At 42.2% G+C, this 19327-nt stretch overlaps 2 protein-coding genes across 2 annotated transcripts; one reads left to right on the top strand and one right to left on the bottom strand.

Annotated features, from left to right (window-relative positions):
* Positions 1–397: 397 nt before the first annotated feature.
* CFI (complement factor I) lies at positions 398–13103 on the bottom strand. Its single transcript, XM_082759210.1, has 12 exons — positions 13005–13103; positions 11064–11382; positions 9948–10086; positions 9367–9545; positions 8292–8402; positions 7042–7158; positions 5835–5873; positions 5244–5347; positions 4471–4586; positions 3718–3992; positions 2355–2456; positions 398–861 (listed from the first exon to the last, which is right to left on the bottom strand). The coding sequence occupies exons 1-12, from the start codon at positions 13056–13058 to the stop codon at positions 644–646; spliced, it is 1773 nt and encodes a 590-aa protein (XP_082615336.1). The 5' UTR covers positions 13059–13103; the 3' UTR covers positions 398–643.
* Positions 13104–13442: 339 nt separating this feature from the next.
* On the top strand, positions 13443–19314 carry GAR1 (GAR1 ribonucleoprotein). The gene is made up of 7 exons (XM_082759939.1): positions 13443–13554; positions 13753–13989; positions 14070–14224; positions 15087–15146; positions 15528–15663; positions 16490–16585; positions 16922–19314. Exons 2-7 carry the CDS (start codon positions 13791–13793, stop codon positions 16933–16935), a joined length of 660 nt encoding a protein of 219 aa, XP_082616065.1. The 5' UTR covers positions 13443–13554; positions 13753–13790; the 3' UTR covers positions 16936–19314.
* The last annotated feature ends 13 nt before the right edge of the window (positions 19315–19327 follow it).

The raw sequence follows: 19327 nt of genomic DNA, 5'->3' as shown, positions 1-19327 counted from the left end.
CACAGAGTACTAACTACATTAAAAATTGTCTGAGTTTTTAGCTGAAAGAACTACCACCAGAGTAATCTTTGAGTAACAAACATCACGATCATATTCAATCCGTCAGTTAACAGGAGGTCTGAAGTCTGATTGCTCAGTAAGCCTACAGAATCGCCTGCCAAGCAGAGCAGCATCCTGAGGGTTTCTAATGACCTAGGCCTTGAGATGATGGAATTCCTTTCAAGTTCTGTGCTTGCTGTCCTTTCTGCGATGCTTGCATATTGCTGCTGCAGTTGTTTCCCAAGCACTGCTTTCACTATGGTTGTCCATTTAAAATACATAAATAAGCAACAACTGCAGCTGAAATACAATGTGAAGTATGGAGAGAGGAAAAAAATAATGACAAGAAGACAGACACTTCAAGTTCCCTGCAGTAAGCATGCTTTTATTTGAGAATTTTGCTGTGAAGTCATGTCACCATAAAATTCTTTTCCTACAGGCTTCTGCAAAATTGTGGTATTCACAGAGAATTAAGCATTTTCGAAACAGATTATTTCAAGATTTGTACTCATAGTTGCTAAGGTACATGGCTGCTGATTGTAAAAAAGGCCTAGTGTTCATTATCGCGTGGATGACAACAAGGAAGTATTTCGTTTCCTGAGCTTCAGATATTGTACCGTGAAATGAGACTCCTTGTCACGTGATGGCTAATCCAGTCGTAATAGCTGGCGACTTTGGTGTAGACACCGGGGTGACCAGCCTCCCCACAATTTTCACCCCAGCTCACAACACCCCAGACATACGCCACGTTTTCTGCATCAAAGCAGACCAAGGGTCCTCCTGAATCCCCTTTGCAGCTGTCTATGGAGCCATCGTAAGTACCTGGAGCAAAAAAAAGGAAACAAAACCAAAAGTTCATATACAAGCGAGCACACAAAGGAATGCACAGGAGTTTTTTTAGGTCTGTGTCACTGCCTGACAAATGTTTGCCACAAATGGTCACCAGTACTGGAGGTTCCTAACCTTTTTGGTCTATTACTTCTTATTTCTTTTCTTTGTAATTGTGACTGGCCCAAATGCTCATTTGCTTGGACATCAGTGATATGTTTCTTGGTTTACCTTGTGCAATAGAGAAGAATTCAGCCATACTGCATATTATATCATTAGAAGAAGCGCATAAAAAGTGGAGGAAAGCTAGAACAAAATGGCAAAAAGATTTGTAGGCTGATTCCTATGGAAATTAAGCTATCATGATGTGTGCATGCTGAGGTGTCTGCCGTTGGTGTCCTCTCTACCCAGTAATTCACTGGCCAGTTTCATCTGAGCTACATGGAGAGGTAGGAGCCTCAAAATTCATCGCTGTACAGGCTTTGTGGAAAGAGGTGGGCAGGCCAAGGAGAAACGTGCATGATGGGACGGGAGAGAGCGCAACTCCCTTCAACTGAGTCCCTGTTGTAACAACAAAAAAAATGTAAAATCTTTCTCAAATCTCTACATTGCCAAGAAAGAGCCTTGTGAATGTTTGAGAGTTGGAATGACTAATCCTATAAAGCTAGATTTTGTTGTCCTTACTCAGTTGAATTAATAACTTGTATAACTAGCTCCAGTGGATACCAGTCCTTGGTTCCAAAGTTTGTTTCTGCGTCAGCCTCATGCTGAATATATAAAAAACTAGATATAAAAGCCAAATCATTTGTGATTTTCTTTTTCTTGTTAAGTAGTTTGTTTAAACATTGCCTTTACTTTCAGAGTTAAACAACAGTTGAAACTATCTGTTTCAACTCTTTTGGAAGTGTATTTGTGCTCTTTTAGAAGTGTATTTGGTGATACCTTTTGTTACTTGAGAAGCAAAAATGTGTTCTCAAAATGCTTATTTTAGTACTAGGAATGACAACTGGTTTCCTGGCCAGACTAATCTTGGTTTGAGAAGTTTATAGGATTTTTCCTGGGGTGCAGTTTGCAGGTAGCCAAATGTCCAAGCAGATCATTGGTCATATCCCAGTCAACAGAACTACGAATGTCCTCCAGGAAAGGCACTTGCTTAAAGATGTTCCTGGATCAGACTAAAATAAAGGTAGGAAGAAGTTTGGTGGGCTGCAAAGTGCTTTTGTATTTAGAAAACACAACTCCAACTGCAAGCTGAAATTTGCCCACAAGGACCAAAACTTGGCACACTGTCATCAAAACTGTTTCTGTGTAGCTATGGAGCAGCGCTGCAGGTAGGCAGCAAGGGCTGGCGTTTTGCTAGTGGTGACACAGTGGCATTTGGTTTATTGTGTCTTCCAAGTCTAAAAGATTTCCCAGCCAGTCACGTCAGACCTAGAAAACTGTGGGTTTGATAGCAAAGAAATTATAGTAAGAAAGCTCATGCTTGCCTGCACATGCCATTTTCTGAAAAAATCGTCCTGGATACATTTCAGAACAATTGTGAAATAAATTAACATTGCCCCACTTGAGCACATACTGCTTGGTATAACCTAGAAAAGAAAAGAAAAACCTTTTCTAAGTTAAAAATGATAAATGCATGGGACATTTAATATCATAAGTTGAAAGTTACATATTTGCTTACCTATTGAATATAACCTTACCTATTATAGACCAGGTATGTTAAACAGCCACTAAGACTCACCCCATACGTCATGCAGTACCTTGGCCATATGTATCCAAATAAAAGCAGCGTGGTTTACTTGCAGCATTAAATACAGTAGTTTCATTTTGTTGTATTTTTACCCTTTCCCTTTTCTTGTCCTCATTTTTTTTCCCATGTTTTCCATATCAAGGTTTCCATACACCAGGAAACCAGTACATTGTTTTCTATGAACTGGAGAAATGCCTCCAATCCTCCTTGTCACCTTTTTTCCCAATTCTACTTTGTTTTTTTGAGAAGAGGGGCCCGGACTTAGATGATACAGGTGAACAATACATTCCAAGGCTAAGAACATTCTCTGTTTTGTTCTCTGTCCGTTTGGCCATAATTCCCAGCTCTGTGTTTGCTTTATGGACTGCTACCAAGTTTGGACAGAAGAAGCCCCACAAAGAGCACGCGGCAGCTCTGACACCGGGCTGCAATCGTTCTGTGACATGAGACAAATCTTCGAAAGTGCGACTGCATTGCACTGCTCCGTCCCCGTGCAGCCCTCTTGGAACTTGTACACGGCTAAGATGTGCTCGGATGTGCCAAGTTTTGTAACTGCTGGGATCCGGGGACGGGGCAGTGGCTGTGGGCCATGTGTTCAATGCTGTTACCAGCTCTCCACAGCTAAGGTAAACCCGAGATCCGTGATTTCAGCCACCTCTGGGTGCCTACGAGGTACCGAAATGCTCTCATCTCCTTTGAGCAGTGTGTAGGGGATCAGCACAGCAGTTTCCTTGCTATGTGCATGTCCTCCAGATGCTGCCATCTGACTCCTGCCATCCCACTCCAACTCCCACGCTCCCTGCTCCACTCCCAACACCAGTGTATGCGCTGCCAGGGGTCAGCCTGCTCAGGGAACTGAGCGTTTCTTTTGGTCAGGGCAGTTCTCAAACAGAGGTGTTCTCCACAGCAATTTACTTAATAGTTGAGGCAAGAGAGGAAGCAGTGCAGAACAGAGAACAAAGTGGCAGCCCGGCGCCAAAGCACGACCGCTGCTCTCTGTGCTCAGCCTCCCACAAGCATTTTCAAAATGAAAGCTGACCACGCTTTGAAAGACGGTGATAAAAGTAATACATTCTCATAGTAAGCACTAAATCCAATACCTTTCTCAAGTCCCCATCCAGAAACTTTGCATTTATCACCCGTGTTGAACATATACTCTGACCAGGGAATGCAGGCAGGCGTGCTGTATTTCAGGGAGCACTCTCCTGTCCCGTGACCTTTCAGCTCCATCAGAGCGATGTCGTTTTCATACGTTGCAGCATTGTAATTCTCGTGGATTATCAGCTGCTTTAGCCTGTAGGTGTCTGTCTCTTTGTCGTAGCGTATTGTATCCAACAGTCCAATCCAGACACGGTACAGGTGAACTCGAGTTGCTCTGGAAAAGAAACGATGAAATAAAATATGTTTTGGTACCTAGCCCAGGCACTGTGTGCTTCACTGAGCCATAAACTTTTGCGTTTTATCAAAGTTTTTGTAGAATAAAAATTCATATTGCGTACAGATAGTTTCTTTCTGGACTTGACGTCCAGGTTTTCCTGAAGTGTAGCAAACGCAAGGCTGATGACACTTACTGCTGAGTACTGCAGCTAATACAGGACAAAACCCCTAAAGGCCATCCTCTGTGTTTAGTGCTGTCTCGTTAAACTCATCAGTGCTTTTTCATCTTTCTACTCACAGCCAAAATTCTCTTTCTCTGAATCTCCCCTGCCAGTAATGTGAGCGAGCCGCTGTCTTCAGTTGTTTCATTCAACAGGCAAACAGGAATTAGCAAACAAGTAGCTGAGAAGGGCAATAATGCCCAAATTAATCTTTCTACCTTGCAAAGAAATCATTTCCCAGGTTGTTGTTTTTACCTGACACAGTGTGCAGCAGTCAGAACCCAACAGCCACCAATATAAACCCCTCCACAGTACACTGTTGCACCTTCAGTGCCAGTTTCTTTAATTGCCACTTGCCAAGGGAATTCACCCTATTCAAACAACAAAAACCCAAATAACGTGAAATTATAATTGCACTATTTTTCATGCATAAAGGGAAAAACAATCCTTTGTATCACCTCATCTCCTTGACTAAAGCTGACTGTAAATTCAAAATCTGCTGTTGAGAAGTTGCCCATAAATTGGGCTCTACACAATATACAGGGTATAATTGAATAGGACATAGTATAGGATATAAAGGGTGCATATTCTAAATTACAGCAGTTTTGCTCAACCTTCTGACTTTGTGCAATGCCTCCCTCCCCCCAGCTTTCTACCATGAAATTCCTAGTCAGAGGAACAGAGGTAGCATCTGATCTCGTACAATCGGGTACTTTTTTTCATTTGTCTGTATTCTGTTTTGTAAGAATTGTCATTTTTAGCTACATTTTTAAATATTTTGCTGGATCCTGTAATGCTCCTTTTTGCAACCTGGCATTTTACGTTATAAATTGTGCTCCTCTTCGCATTCATTCAGTGCAGTGCCAGTACTGCTGCAAAACATGAAGCCAGTGTTGTTGCCGATTTTGTTATTTCTGCATATTTTAACAGAAGGATAATAATACCCATTTAATGTGATACTGAATGAATGCAGATGAGCACATATTTGTTAAGGTTTGCTTGTTGGTTTTTTGTTTGTTTGTTTTTACCTTGCTTGCAATTTCTCCACCTACGATTCTTTTCCGTCGAGTTAACGTGTGATTAACAACACCACAGTGTATTTGGGGAAGAAAGGTCTTTGTCAGTTTTCTTTCTTTAACGAAAAGGAAAAATGTGTCTCAGAATTCAGGCATTTATTCTCTGTTTGGAGACAGGTTTACCTTTGTTTTGAAATCACAAGTGCTGTGAGTACGCGAGTAGCTGAAGCAGCAGGAAAGCAAAGACCAAAAATTTCAGCATCTGTTTTTGCTTAGAAAATTGCTTATGTCTTAACATCACATTGTTTCTTTTTATTTTCCACGGTTGCTAGTGTTCAGGAAAAAATGATTAAAGCAGTTCCCATAGATTTGCTTGGGGTTTACCTCTGTCAGCTGCCAAAACATGCAGATGTGGATCCTCGGCCAGGATAAATTATTATGGCATTCTTGAAATTAGTGGAAAGTGAGGCAAATGGTAAGCCACTGAGTGTGTACTCCTAAATCATCAAGTCCACATATCTGAGTGTTCTGGATTCGGCCAGCTGGCTGGTAGCTAGCAAGCCACTAATAAGCAGGTTTGGGGTGTTTTGGTGAGTTACTTACCTGTATCCATACTGTAATATTCAACACGCTTTGGTTTGCCTGTGGTGGAATAATAAAAGACTAAAAATGTTTGCAAATATTTAAAATTGGTCTGATACTTAAATGTAGGTTTGTGTGCCAAAATCCTGGTACACTTTTAAAATGTGTAGGTGTGCACCATTTCACATGGACAAAAACATTGTTTAAGCATGGTGCCTGCTGTCTCCTTTACTAGGCACTCTTTGGCTGCCACAGCCTACAAGTGACCTACATCCAGCAGGCAGACACTTGTTTATAACTATACGAAATCTACTCTTATTTTCTTGCCTTCTGCAAAGGAACCCTGTGAAATGGCCTTTCTTTTCTAATCTCTAAAGCGATAGCCCATTCTCCTCCACCAGGAAACACCAGACATTCCTCCTCCTGCCCCATCAACTTTTTGGAGCTTTGTGAAGCCCAAAGGAGCGTTAGATAAAAGGATTATTTTTTTTTTTCTTTCTGATTTAGATGCTGCTTCTGTATTCTGTGTACCTCCTTTAATAGAGTAAAGGAGATTACTCAACACGAGAGGTAAATTAAATGCTTCCCCTATCTGTTCTGCCAGCTTTTATTCAAACAAAATGCCCACTGAATTCAGTTCCTAAATAGGGGCTGAGGATTGGGTCTGCTCTCATGTTACTGACGAGTGTTTACCTTTCGAGTTCAGTTTACCTATTGCCATGTACCAAAAATGTTTACTTTTTGGCTTTAGACTTTGTCTCTTAGCAGAGCAAGGAAAAACATCTAAGTTCAAAACAAAATCCTTTCGATGGTGAGGAGAACAGCACAGAAGAATCATTGTATTAACTGTTCATTACATGTGAGGAAGATATTCCTGCCAACTCTGTCTACATTGTCTTCAGAAATATGAGATATCAGTTTGATAGATGGCCAAATGAGCAAAAAACATAATCTTTATATAAGCTTTATATCTCCTAAAATGTCACCTGTTTCTTATTTCATTTAGCTTTCTCGCCATTCTATTCTAGAAGGAAGGCAAGGAAAAGTACCTAACCTTCTCTTAGTCTCCTAGTATGTAGAGCATACTGTAACATCAGAAAGACTAATTTTCACATGCGTTTCGATTTTGCTAATTGTTAAATGATTTAATAATACGCATTGTGTAGTCTCTAGGTGTCACTTAGCACAATGAAAGGAAAAGCAACAAAAACATGTCTCAAATGGAAACCTGAGCACAAAGCTTGAGCTTCATCCTCTCCTGTGAGGCAGTCGACTTCTTTGTTACAGACATTCTTGCTTGGAATACAGATATTTGACCGACAGTGGAAACTGCTGTTCCTGCATTCTGTAATATAGGAGAATTCCAACTTAAAATGTGAACACAATATAATATCCATGTTATGGGGGTCTTGGCTGTTCATAAACAGATCGTGAAAGCAGGCTCTGTAAATGTGAAATGAAATGAATACTTGGCTCTCCTCATTTTACTATCTTGATGTTTGTTTTACGACTTAAAAACAAAAGTCTCTCTACAAGTTCAGTACTGTAGGTGTCACTCCTTACCAGTTTCACCCCCATGTGCCTACACTCAACCTCAGCCAAAAGACCTCCAGTTTTACCAGCATTATGGATCATCTCAGATGAGGAATTTGTGATGCTTGGGTCAAAGTTCCCTCCAAAATCAGAGGCCCAGTTAGGCTTTTGACTGAATGGTATACATGTAGCACTAGGAATTGAGTCCTATTTTGAAATTCCTGGCTTTAGTAACTTATTTCTTCTAAAATTCTTCTTCCTTTTCTAAAATCCATACAGCTGAGACAGAACTATTTTGGTCAAATGGAATTTGAATAAATGTCCTCTAAATATAAGAAGCCACAGGTACTTACTTTTATTTCCAAAATTCCTGTCACTATGTTTTCATGATTACCAGTTTAAATGTACTGACAACGGTAAAACTACAACATCAAGATTATTTAGTGATGGTATTTGTAGCCTGCATTACAGTTCGGCACCTGAAACCCAACTTCTGAATGTTTTCTCCTGCATTCAGATTATGCCAGATCTGCTTCTAATAAAAGCTGTTACAGCGGGAATTGCAGGTGCTGAAAGAATGACACGCACGTGGAGGTGTTCATGAACAAGCTATGCAATGGGAACCGTTCACACACATTCTATGGATAATCTTGTATTAGTGAGAAATTTAAGAAAGATCTTACTTTGGTTTAGAGGTAGCTCATTGGAAACAAACAAACATTTTTGATTAATTACTATTAATTTTGCCTTACAGAAAATACATTTCATTCTATTTAACACAGCTCTTCCTTTTTTTATGTATTTTTCTATACGGAAATTATGGTCTGGTTGCCTTAATGTAATGACTTTGCAAAGGATATTTTATTGTTACATCACTCTAAGTATTCTTTGGGTGTGGTTTTCTGCTGAGATGATTTTCCAATAGCTAAGAAAGGCAATTATTACCTTTACAGCACAGTTCATCGCTTAGGTCTCCACAGTCATTGATTCCGTCACAGGTTTTGCTCAAAGAAATGCACTTGGCGTTTGCACAAGTAAACTCATCAGCTGAACACTCTGTGCAGCAGGATGAAAGCAAAGTTAGTGTGGAAATGCCTGTAGGTTCACAACTGCCAAGGAAATTCTCAGCTTACATGTTTTATTCATTCAATAGTTTGGCCTGTCAACAGTTGGCGTTGTGGGACCTGGTAATGTACAGAGGAGTCCTTTTTTTTCCTTTTCATTGCCTCCTCTTCAAACTTTCAATGTGACCACTTATTTTCCACCTCCATCTTTCAGTAGCCTGGCAGAAGTGAACTTTATTTCTTGTAGACAGGGATTAAATAAGAGGCTCAAATGCCCTGTAAATGATTTATGTGATTAAGGTGATGCGTGTTCCCCCTCTTGAAGGAACTCATCAAGAGTCTCCAAGCTGCTTCTGTGGCACAATTAAAAGCTGAGACAAATCATAGCTCTTGGGCTGACTGATGCTTATCAATGCCAAAGAAGTCATACTACAGGGACAGGAAAGCTGTTAGAGGTCAGAACAAAGACTCGATTCCTGCTTGTAGCAGTGAGAAACCGAGGAGCCCCAGATGTGCCAGGAAGACACTAGCAGTTCAGTTCCAGTCCCACTTGTCTGGCTACATAGGACTGGCATCCTAATTGATCTCCCTGATAGACCAAGCAAAGAGGAGGTCATCACCTGTCTCCTGACGAGTTAACCTGAGAGAGGCAAGACTTGCAGGGTATAATATACCTCGGTGCCTTTGGAAAGGATGGGGGAACAACCAGAACCATGGGTGAAATATGTCCACTTTGGGGCATCATCTGCTGAATATCCTAGGAGCAGCAGTGAATTATTTTCCAAGGTCACGAACTCAAGACTGCCTCAGTTATCTTAAATGTTGCAAAGGATTATTTAAAAAGGTTTCATTGCAGGTTTGCGGTGGCTGACAGTTCAACAAAATAGATCCTAAACACAAATACTTAAAATAACATGAAGAACCTTAAATACATTTTAAACCCCGAACCTACTAACCTCGGAGAGCTTTCTGGCACTGGAGTCTAACAAATCCATCACTACTACTCCTCAGTTTCCTCTTTATAAAACATTCGGCAAGACTTGTCTCTAGGCCCTTGCAAGTTATTCGGAAACAGTGTGACGCATTTAAGGTGTATTCTGTGATGTTGAAGATGGTATTGTAATACTCAGCACCTCTGTGAAGATAGAAATAACAAGTTCTGTAATTTCACAATGGATTAGCCACTGCTTTTATGGTTTAGAATTTATATGATTTTCCCAATGGCTAAGGAAAAAAAGGAAGCATCCTGCATGGGACACCAAAACCAATGGATACTGAGGAAGCTCGGGGCACTGCAAGATTGGCATTATTTTAAAAGTAAGATACTTTCAGCTTGAATAGTTGTTATTTCTGATAAAATAGGGAAATCTGTGGTTTAGCTTTCACTCTCAGGTGTCAATTTAAGAAGGTTTATTGTAGCCAATAAATGCTTTCTGATTTTTTTGCCTTAACAGCTGGCTGTGACTGACCCTTATATAAGCATCACTACTTTCTCAAATCCATTGTGGTTACTGAGAGAGAAATTCCCCAAACTTACAATTCAAAGCCAAGGTGCCTGCAGGCCACATTTGCTTCATTCATAGTCCACTTATTGCCACATACAAACAGGTTCTCCATACTCACAGGTTTTACTTGAAGCAAACTTGAATTCTTATGCTCCGAGATTTTAAATGTTTCTACAAAAAAAAATAAAATCCAAAAAATCCCAAATAAAATTATCTTACATAGATGTATTTAGTGGAAAGACCACACAGGAATCAACGAGACATAAAGTATCCAGTAGCCACCCAAAGTTCAGGTGGGAAGACCAGTCGGTTGGGACTGAGGAGCTTGATTCTTGATTTTTCTGAGGGCTGACTTTATGACTTTAAGCCTGTCACTTTTTCAACATATACCAGTTTCAGGAGAAATGAGGATAATGGGTTGTGCCATGTAGGAGTATTGGAGCTCTGCTGAGGAGAGGTTGCGTCTTAGTCTAAGGCTTTCATCAGAGAACTTTTTGATAAGCTGCCCCTCCTGCCAGCAGGAGAGGTGGGGCTGGAAGATGGGTAGGAACGGTGCCTGCTGCTGCTGCCATTTGCAGAACCCTTTTTCTATGGACTTAGGCAGAGGCTGAGCTGACAAGGTCAGGGGCTGAAAAGCAGCTTGATGCAGCTTGCCAATCTACAGATCTGCTGGTTTGTAGGGGAACATCTTTCTGTTCTGATGAAATCTGCAGAGTGAAGACTGAGGTGACCGTGCCTTACTTTCTGCCCAGGTACCCCAGCCTGACCTCAGCAGCAGGACTCTGTTCCTCGGACTCTTCCTCCCCAAAATATACCCTCTCTGCTCGTGTGCTCTGCAGGCCCTCTCCCTCCATGCCTCCCACCATGCTCAGCACCCCCACTCGGAGCCTTTGAGCTCTTTTTCCTTTGTCTATTTCTTCCTACCTGATGATTTGAGCAAGCTACCAGCAGCAGCGTAACCTGGGCCTCTCAATCTCTTTATTTTTAAGGAAATCACCAGGCACCGTCAATTTTCAGGACTTGTCACTTTCTGTTTCGTATTTTTACTAGTGCAAGGAAATGAACAAGTTTTCTGAGCTGTGAAAAAGAGCAAAGCATCCCCTTGGCCAACAATGCCTGATACATTTTGGAAGAGGAGATATTGGTACCTGTAGGCACGCAGCTGCCCTTGTTCAGAAACTTAGCTTCGGGACGTTGGCACTCGTAGCTCTTGAGGTGGCAGTACGTGCTGAACTGCCTTCCGTTGGTGGAACAAACCAAAGTGCCATTCTTCGGGCACTGGTAGGGAAGCTTACAGAGGCATTTTCCATCCACACAGCGTTCCCATGGGTGACAAAAAACTTTCGCACAGGACTTGTGCGTGTATTTGTTGCTTACGCATTCTTCTATGAGGTAAGTGTCCTGCCCAACTGGCTCAGCAGGCCCAACCTGTGGAAATGGCTCTTCTGTAGAGTAAGGTGTTGGGTTCTGCAAGGCACAAAATAAATAAAAAAAACCAGTGAACAGGACTAGGAATCGCACCAACATTTCTGCAGCCCCCCTACCGACATCAACAAAGCGTTTGTTTGTAAACCTTTCCCTGTCTTATGAAAAAAGAAATGCTCAATATCTATGGTGTTTATCTCCTTGTCTTGGTGACCTCAATCTTTCTCAGTTTTTCTTCCTTTTTGGATCATTCTGCTGGTGTGACCTTCACTTCTGCTCATCTCCCACAGCCTTTATTTTCCTTACTCTTCAAACATTGGCTGAAGCACCCAACAGATGAAAAACATTTTAAGCTGGTGTTTTACAACACTCCACAACAACAGGATTGTAAACAACTTAAACATCAGGGGACTTAAACACCAGGAAAATAAATTTTTAAAAAGTAGCAACTTGATTTTTTTGAGACCTTTTCACTGGTCCAGTTGGCTTTGAGTTTAACTACCACCTATAAATATTTAGGAACTACTTAGAAGCGAATAAAGAAGTCTGAAATTAATTATTTGTTTCACGGCAAGACTGCTGAAGCAGTAAGTGTAAGTATTGTCAAGAAATGTGAAAAATAAGTGCTCCTCCTTATCAGTTCCCTTCCTCTATCTTGCAGAGCAGTGGATTTGTGGTGGGGTTGTTCCTGGACTGCAAGGATGGATCCTGATCCTCCATCTGGCTGCCTATGGGAGCCATTGCTGGCCACGTGCTTTTGCTTACTAAGATCTATGAGTAGGAAGAATGTTGAAACTTGAAAAACGCATGGATGGACTTTGCATAAACGTGGGAGAGAACGCCAGTCGTCAAATGGGATTTATCAGCTTTCGCTGTGTCCACCGAATCGATAGAGCCGAAGTTTAAAGTTCTCATGAAGAAATCCTGGCCTGAGTAAAGTCAGCGGGGATGTTGCTGGGGCAGAAATTAATCCTCCCCCCACTGCCCACCCCCCTTTAATGACTGTATAACCTCGATACATTCTTCCTGCTCTCCTCGGGTGAGTAGAATCCAACGCGTTCTTGCTGGATTCCCATGGCAAACCGACCTCGCTTGGCACAGCTCCCGTATCGCACTAGGCGTTTCTCCTGGGTCCCGAGTGAACGGCCACCCAAAAGCGTTGCTTTCTACCTTTGGGGTTTCTCTGAAAGGCTCAGGGGTTGCTGAACATGGAGCCCACCCGGACTTCAGGACAGACTGCTGCTGGAAGCGGTTCCCCAGCACAACCTCAGGCGTTACAACACGCGGCGTTAACACCGTGGAAGTTAATGCCGTGGTCTCATTCCTCCCAAAAAGGGGGAAGAGGGGAAATCGCTGCACCTTTGTGTGGCCAGCCATGCCTGCAGATTGGCTTTGGGATGGGTTCACGGTTAAAACCTTTTCCAGCAGCCTGCTGGCGTAAACCCTGGTGGGATCAACATGCGAAAGAACAAGATGCAGATACACAGATCAGGCTGGAAATAAAGGTATGAAATAGAAAAAAAATGTGAAAGGAAACCTTATAAAAACCCAACTGGCTTTGTCTTCATAGCAATGGCCTCCTGACTGCTCTGTGAGTGCCACGGAATGGGGTTAATGAGGTTAATGAGGTTAATGAAGCTAATGGTCCCCCAGCAGACCCTTACCTGGGCTCCACAGCCCCAGAGGAGGCAGAAGCACGCCACCAAAAGCCCCCTCATGGCCCAGCTTCCCCCCGGAGGAGCCCTGCGGGTGCTGCCGCTCGCCCCCGGAGCAGCTCCCTGTCTAATTTTTAACCACCAGCCCCGTTCCTCGTTTATTTACTCATTTATTTATTCATTCATTCATTTATTTATTTATTTTGGAAAGCGGCGCATGGGGGAGAAAGTGGGGGGGGAGCCTTAACCATTAACCCACGGCCCCGCCCTGCCCACGCGGCTCAGTTTGGGTCGTTTTTACATAAGAAAACGCAAAAAAAAAAAAAAAATAAAAATAAAAAAAATAAAAAATAAAAAAAAAAAGGGGGGGGGGGAACAACTCCAGGGGAGCCCCCCCTCCCATTTCGCGACGCTGTCGCGCGGCCCCGGCTCTCTGCTTTACGGCAGGCGGCGCGCTCGGCGGCCCGCCCTCGCAACGTCTCGCAGCGCCCGCGTGGGGCTGCCGTTACGGCCGGTAAAGCCGTTAGGGCCGGTGGGGACCGGCAAAACCGCCCCTGAGGTGAGAGGGGACACGGCCCTGAGGGAGGCTGGGCGCGGTGGAGGGGCTGGGGAAGGGGTTGCGGGTGGCTGCTGCCGCCTCGTGTCTGTCCCGCGTGGTTTTAGCCGGGGTGGGGGCGGCAGCCAGCACGCGGGGCCGCCGGTGCTGGCCTCTGTTCGTGCCCGGATCCGTAATAAATGCCTTCTGCTCCTTCACCAGCTGGTGCCCTGCCGTCGCCGTTCAGGAGGAGGTAGAGGATGGCTTTCCGCGGGAGAGGAGGAAGAGGTGGCGGAGGAGGAGGAGGAGGAGGAAGAGGAGGCGGCTTTAATCGCGGAGGAGGCGGCGGCGACAGAGGGGGCTTTAACCGCGGTGGGCGAGGGGGCTTCGGCCGGGGAGGCGGCCGAGGAGGCTTCAACAGAGGTGGATACGACCAGGGGCCTCCAGAAACGGTAGTTTGTAAGTTACACGGAGAGATTTTATCCCTTTAACGTAAAGGGGCTATTCGAGATCTTCAGCTTGTTTGTCGTTTATTGCAGTGTTGGGAGAGTTCATGCATCCGTGTGAAGATGACCTCGTTTGTAAGTGTAAAACAGAAGAGAACAGGGTGCCTTACTTCAACGCGCCCGTGTACCTGGATAATAAGGAGCAGATTGGCAAAGTGGATGAAATCTTTGGGCAGCTAACAGATTTTGTATCCTTCAAAAATATGTGTGACGTGGTGTTTGCTTTTTTAAGGGCTGATTGACCGTTCAAGAGGTTTGATGCAGAATTTGGAAACGGTTCATTTTCCTGTCCCTCTCTAAATGGGGACTAAACATACAGGTTTAAAACCTTCTCACAGTCTGAGTGTATTAACTTACAGGTTTGCTTTCTGCATCAGAATTGAATTTCAGAAACTTGTTTTCCTGTTACAGTGTACAAAGAAATAAAAAGGGAGCTAGAGTGCATTTTGCAGCTCCTTGGTTCTCCATTTAATCTTGAGTTTTACTGAGCAGAGTTGGCCAGCAGCAGCTCATGGTCTTTGGAACTACACAAAAATGCCCTTACATGCTGAAGAGCCACAGGATAAGGACAGGGTTGCCTGGGGAGCTGCACAGTGTCCACCACATCCCTGTAGGATAAGGATGAGCTTGTGGTTGGGTTGAGCAGCCCCTGCTGCCTCATCTCATCCCCCAGCCAGGCAGTCATACAAGCCAGCACAGCACTAGCAAAGGCCCTGCAGCATCTCTGCTGTTCCGGATACACCCTGTGGTCACCCTGGAGCTCTAGAGATAGGTACTGGCCAAGCAGATTTGTTTCTTTACAATTACATTTTTATATACTCTTTTCACCAGTATGTTCTTTTTTATGCCTCGATACATGGGAAGAAAGACAAATTTACCACAAAATACGGTGTTTGTAACCATGAGAAAAATTAGAAATGGGTGACGTTTAGTTTCTTTTCTAAAATGATAATTTATATATTGTCTGAAATGTCTAAATTCTATTGTGTGATAATCAAAAGTGCTATTCAAATGTTCTATTCCTGGTGTGTTCCTTAATGAAACTCACAGTATTTTTCAGTGAAATTGTCTGAAAACATGAAAGCTTCTTCATTTAAAAAAATGCAAAAGGTCAGCCAATCTCAATAACACAATTCTTGTGTATGTTATCAGTTAGATATGTCATCAGTTAGATAATACTTTTTAAAGAGTTTTTATTGACTTTTAAAGCTATAGGTACGTAGAAAATGTTCATTTACTTATCCGTCTCAATTTTGCACCTTTTATGCTCTTCCCTCTCCTAAAGAACAAAAAAAAAAAAAAAAGGAAGAAAGATGTAATGAATGAAAGGCATTAAATACAAATATCACCTATATTTTAATAATTTCCTAACATTTTATTATTCTAACAATGGGTTAAGATCAGACTGTGAGCGTTTGTAAAAGAAGAGAGATGTTAAAGTGCCCTTTAACCTCAGTATTCTCAAAGCCTAAAGTAACTCTTTTCCTGCAGTTTTACATTGATCCAGCAAAGCTGCTCCCCCTTCAGAGGTTTTTGCCAAGGCCTCCAGGAGAAAAAGGTGCTCCCCGCGGAGGTGGTAGAGGAGGACGTGGTGGTGGACGTGGAGGAGGAAGAGGCGGAGGCAGAGGTGAGATCCCAAAAATGAAAGCTGCAGAACATTTGCTTGTTTGCTTTTGGTAAAGTTACAGTTAAATGGTTGAATAAACAGTTGTGTTTATTAAAGAGGAACATTATGCATTTTTCTGTTTGATAGCTCAGTGGAGGAAATAGTGACACCTTTCCATAGGCAGGAGGTTGTTTTTTGTAGCTAGCTAAGTAATCGCTTCGAAATGCAGTAAAGAGAGTACACTGATACATAATGAAGAGAGAAAGCACGAGCACGAATCAACTTGTGGTAAACGATAGTGGATTATACCCACACAAACCAGCAAAAGCTGCATTCGTAATATACTCTAAAAATCTAGTTTGGGCAAAATACTTGAAATGCAGTGTTTTGAGAGAAGAGGTGACGATACGGTAGATCTCATCCTTCTCTGCTTGTTGATCATGATCTGTAGTGTACTCCTCAGTTTATGCTGGAATTAAGCATTTTCTCTTATATTAGATTTTTTTTCTCTTTCCTCCCCACCCTGCCCCCTTGTGTGCAGGGAGGCACATATACTTCAAAATTCTTTGATCTATTGATTTCACATATCACAGTTGTGGTTAACTTATTTTTCATGACAGCCAACAATTACCTTGGAGTTTCATTAGCGTGTTTAGAATTCTAGGCACTGGGTACTCAACAACATCTAAAATGCTGCAGATCTTCCCTCGAAGAGAAGGTACCAGGATGACACAGTTAGCCATTTCTGGTTGGGTTTGGTTTTCTTTTCAGAAGCTGTAAATGAAGTAAATTGTTACACTTCTTAGGAGCGTGTAAATTCTTTGTTTAATTTCTTTCCTCTCTTCAGGAGGAAGAGGTGGAGGAAGAGGAGGAGGATTCAGAGGAGGTGGAGGAAGAGGAGGAGGATTCAGAGGAGGAAGAGGTGGTGGAGGAGGCTTTCGGGGTAAGTGTGCAGTTCTTATATTTCCATAATAAGAAAAGCTCCCAATTTATAAACTTTTAAATATTAAACATATTTTTATTTCATATCGGTGTTCATAGTTTTATACAAAAAGGTTGCTGGGCATCACAGTAGCTAGCTTAAACCAAAGCTCAGTATTCTGTGTTTTTTTGATGCTTTGTAAAAACCATGCTAGTTTCTGCATGAAAAAGGACTATAAGTTGAAGAGTTAACAATGAAGAATTATTTCACCAATTCATATAGCTTTGTGTATCATTTATTTGCTTTAAAAGCATTGAGGTTGTGAATTATTCAGTCTATTTTTCTTTCTTAAAATAGGGAGAGGATATTAAGAACAGAACAACGATTATCTTCCTGCTGTCTTACCGTATCATCTACAGAGGTGAAAAGCAAGAAAAAAAATCCTAAAGGATCCTGAAAATTTCTTTTTATAAAGAACTTGAAACTATGAAATGACCATTATTGTTAACGACTATTTTTCAACATGGGAAGAACTGAAGCTTGCTTCGAATATCCTTCAACATTTTAAACTAAGCCAAGATTCAATGTTATTCTTAAACTGTTTGCTTCTGACAAATGACTTAGCCAATGCTTGACTTCGTGTTGGAGTCTGGAGTAAACAATCATTTGAAATCTTTTTTAGAAAAAGAAACACCCAGCAGGTTCACCACATGCACCTTTGTCAGTATGAACCTGTTACCATGTGTGATTGATCCCTTGTTCTTATCCCCTTTTTACATGGAGTCTTCTGGCTTGCTCTAAAATGGACATGCCTTTTAAATAACCATAGTGAACTATTTTTTACCAACTTAAAAATGTTATGTCTACAGACTTTTTTTTTATGCGTAGTAACATATATGAGAAAAGGAAGATGGCAAAGAGTATTTTATGGGTTTTTATGTATGGATCTCAATGAAAGCCAAAGGCATTAAGACCTGTTCTTCTCAGAAGATACTGTCTAATGAACAAAACAAGGTTAATTCTATTCTTGTCACCTAATTGTATCTAATTACACCAATACTAAACGCGCTAAGGGTTTTTAACTGTCCTCACCTTCTTAGCCTGTTTCTTCGAGGTTTTGATGTTCCAGTGCTCTGAGGTCGCGGAGGTGTGAGATTAAATAGCCCATCGCAGGGCTCCTCTGCATGCAGTGCTTTCAGTTAAGCATTGCTTTAAAAAGCCTTGAAAAAGGATGCACAAGCCTTCAGTACAGATTTGGTCTTTTTAATTGGATGTATTGTGGGGGGTGTTGAAAAGCTAATAACTGTGTTTTCTTAGAGCATGTAGAAGCACCCTGATTCTCTCTATCCTTAGCTTTGGAAATCGAATATGAATCGGGAAGTAGAATCCTCCTCCCTGGATTTCATTTGGAGTGGGGAGTGTTGGCAGACCCTCATAGCAAGCATTTTTGAAAAGATGTCTGTAGAATAATCTAGGTGAAAAATATTTTGAGCACCATGCACAGGGTGGAAAGGAGTACATTTTGAAATTGAACATGCTGTTACATTTCCCAATAATGAACACAGTTGCAGGAAAATGAGTTCTAATAGCCTTTGTCAGTGCCAGAACTGGGCAAGACTCCTAGTTTTGAACCATCTTTGAAACAAAACTTGAAACAATCTAGGAAGAAAGCTTCAAGGATTCAGTTACGCAGTCTGAACGCATGCTATGTAGGATAACAGATAAAAATGCTTTTCAGTAAAAGCAAAAATACATTGAAACTTCTGCTAGGTCTGCTTTTATAAGAAGAATTGGAGTCTACTATTCAACCACAGTACAATTGGGAAGTAATAACAACAAAATAGTCGGTATCCCTTACTACAGACCTAATTTTAATTGGGTCAATTAAATACAGACTTTTAAAGGTATTTAGACTGCTGTTACCATGTGTTGCCAGGCCTAAGCAACTTAGGGCTCTGACTTGAGGCGTGGTAGAATTAGAATTGCCCTTTATCGAGACAAAATCTTGCAGCTATTGTAAGCTCTCTCTGGGATACGACGTTGCAACTCAATGATACTGCCTCATCGATACTGCCTGCTCTCAGCCGGCTGCTGCTGTCACCTTCCAGTTGCATTGATGCGGCAGCTGGGGAAGTGCCAGTACTGCAGCACAGGGCACGAGGCATGTGCTTCGACTCACAGCAGGTGGAGCAGTGAGTCGGGCTCAAGTCTGAAGCCGTATTGCAAGGCAAAAGAAGACTTTCATGTCAGAGGGTAAAGAGCAATGTTAGCCATTGTAGTTCCAGAGGAAAGATCGGGCTCTGATTGCAGAGAAGTGGATTACCTGCCTTACACCTGTAGGCAAGGTTGGATGGGATAAACACACATCCAGAGAGAATTCGTAATCTTAAATCTTTGCAGAGGTTTTAGGACATTCAAATGCTGATGGAAGAATATCCTTAGCAATCGGGTGTGAAATGAGCTGCCAGATGAGGAAGCAGTGTCTGGATTCCTGTGTTGATTTCTGCTGTGTGTCATACCTGTCTTTTTTTACAAGGTGCTGGGTAAGAATGTATTTAGTCTGGCAGGGCCCATCCAGTCCCAAGTCTGCCTTGCCACCTCTGTGCTATGGCACCTGATCCCACCTACCCACTGAGCAGTTGCTAATTGTACTAGAGAAAAAAAAAATATTACTGTCTGTAAAATGTCATTTCTTGTCTGCAATGTGATGCTGAAATGAACTAAAATACAGGGTCCATGATTTTATATGACTCCTCTCCCCCT

The sequence above is a fragment of the Aythya marila genome (assembly GCF_965140915.1).
Source record: "Aythya marila genome assembly, chromosome: 4".
NCBI lineage: Eukaryota > Metazoa > Chordata > Aves > Anseriformes > Anatidae > Aythya > Aythya marila.
The sequence above is the reverse complement of the archived record's forward strand: the minus strand, read 5'-3'. Positions and strand labels throughout refer to the sequence as shown.

Excerpts from the sequence above, each read along its gene's own strand:
- CFI (XM_082759210.1), bottom strand. The coding sequence starts at position 13,058 with ATGAGGGGGCTTTTGGTGGCGTGCTTCTGCCTCCTCTGGGGCTGTGGA. Across the intron at positions 5,874-7,041 it reads AGCTCAAGCTTTGTGCTCAG|GCAAACCAAAGCGTGTTGAA; the intron begins GTTTCCATTTGA and ends ATTCCACCACAG. Across the intron at positions 2,457-3,717 it reads TGGATGGGGACTTGAGAAAG|GTTATACCAAGCAGTATGTG; the intron begins GTATTGGATTTA and ends TTTCTTTTCTAG.
- GAR1 (XM_082759939.1), top strand. The coding sequence starts at position 13,791 with ATGGCTTTCCGCGGGAGAGGAGGAAGAGGTGGCGGAGGAGGAGGAGGA. Across the intron at positions 14,225-15,086 it reads TTGGGCAGCTAACAGATTTT|TATTTTTCAGTGAAATTGTC; the intron begins GTATCCTTCAAA and ends TGAAACTCACAG. Across the intron at positions 15,664-16,489 it reads AGGAAGAGGCGGAGGCAGAG|GAGGAAGAGGTGGAGGAAGA; the intron begins GTGAGATCCCAA and ends TCCTCTCTTCAG.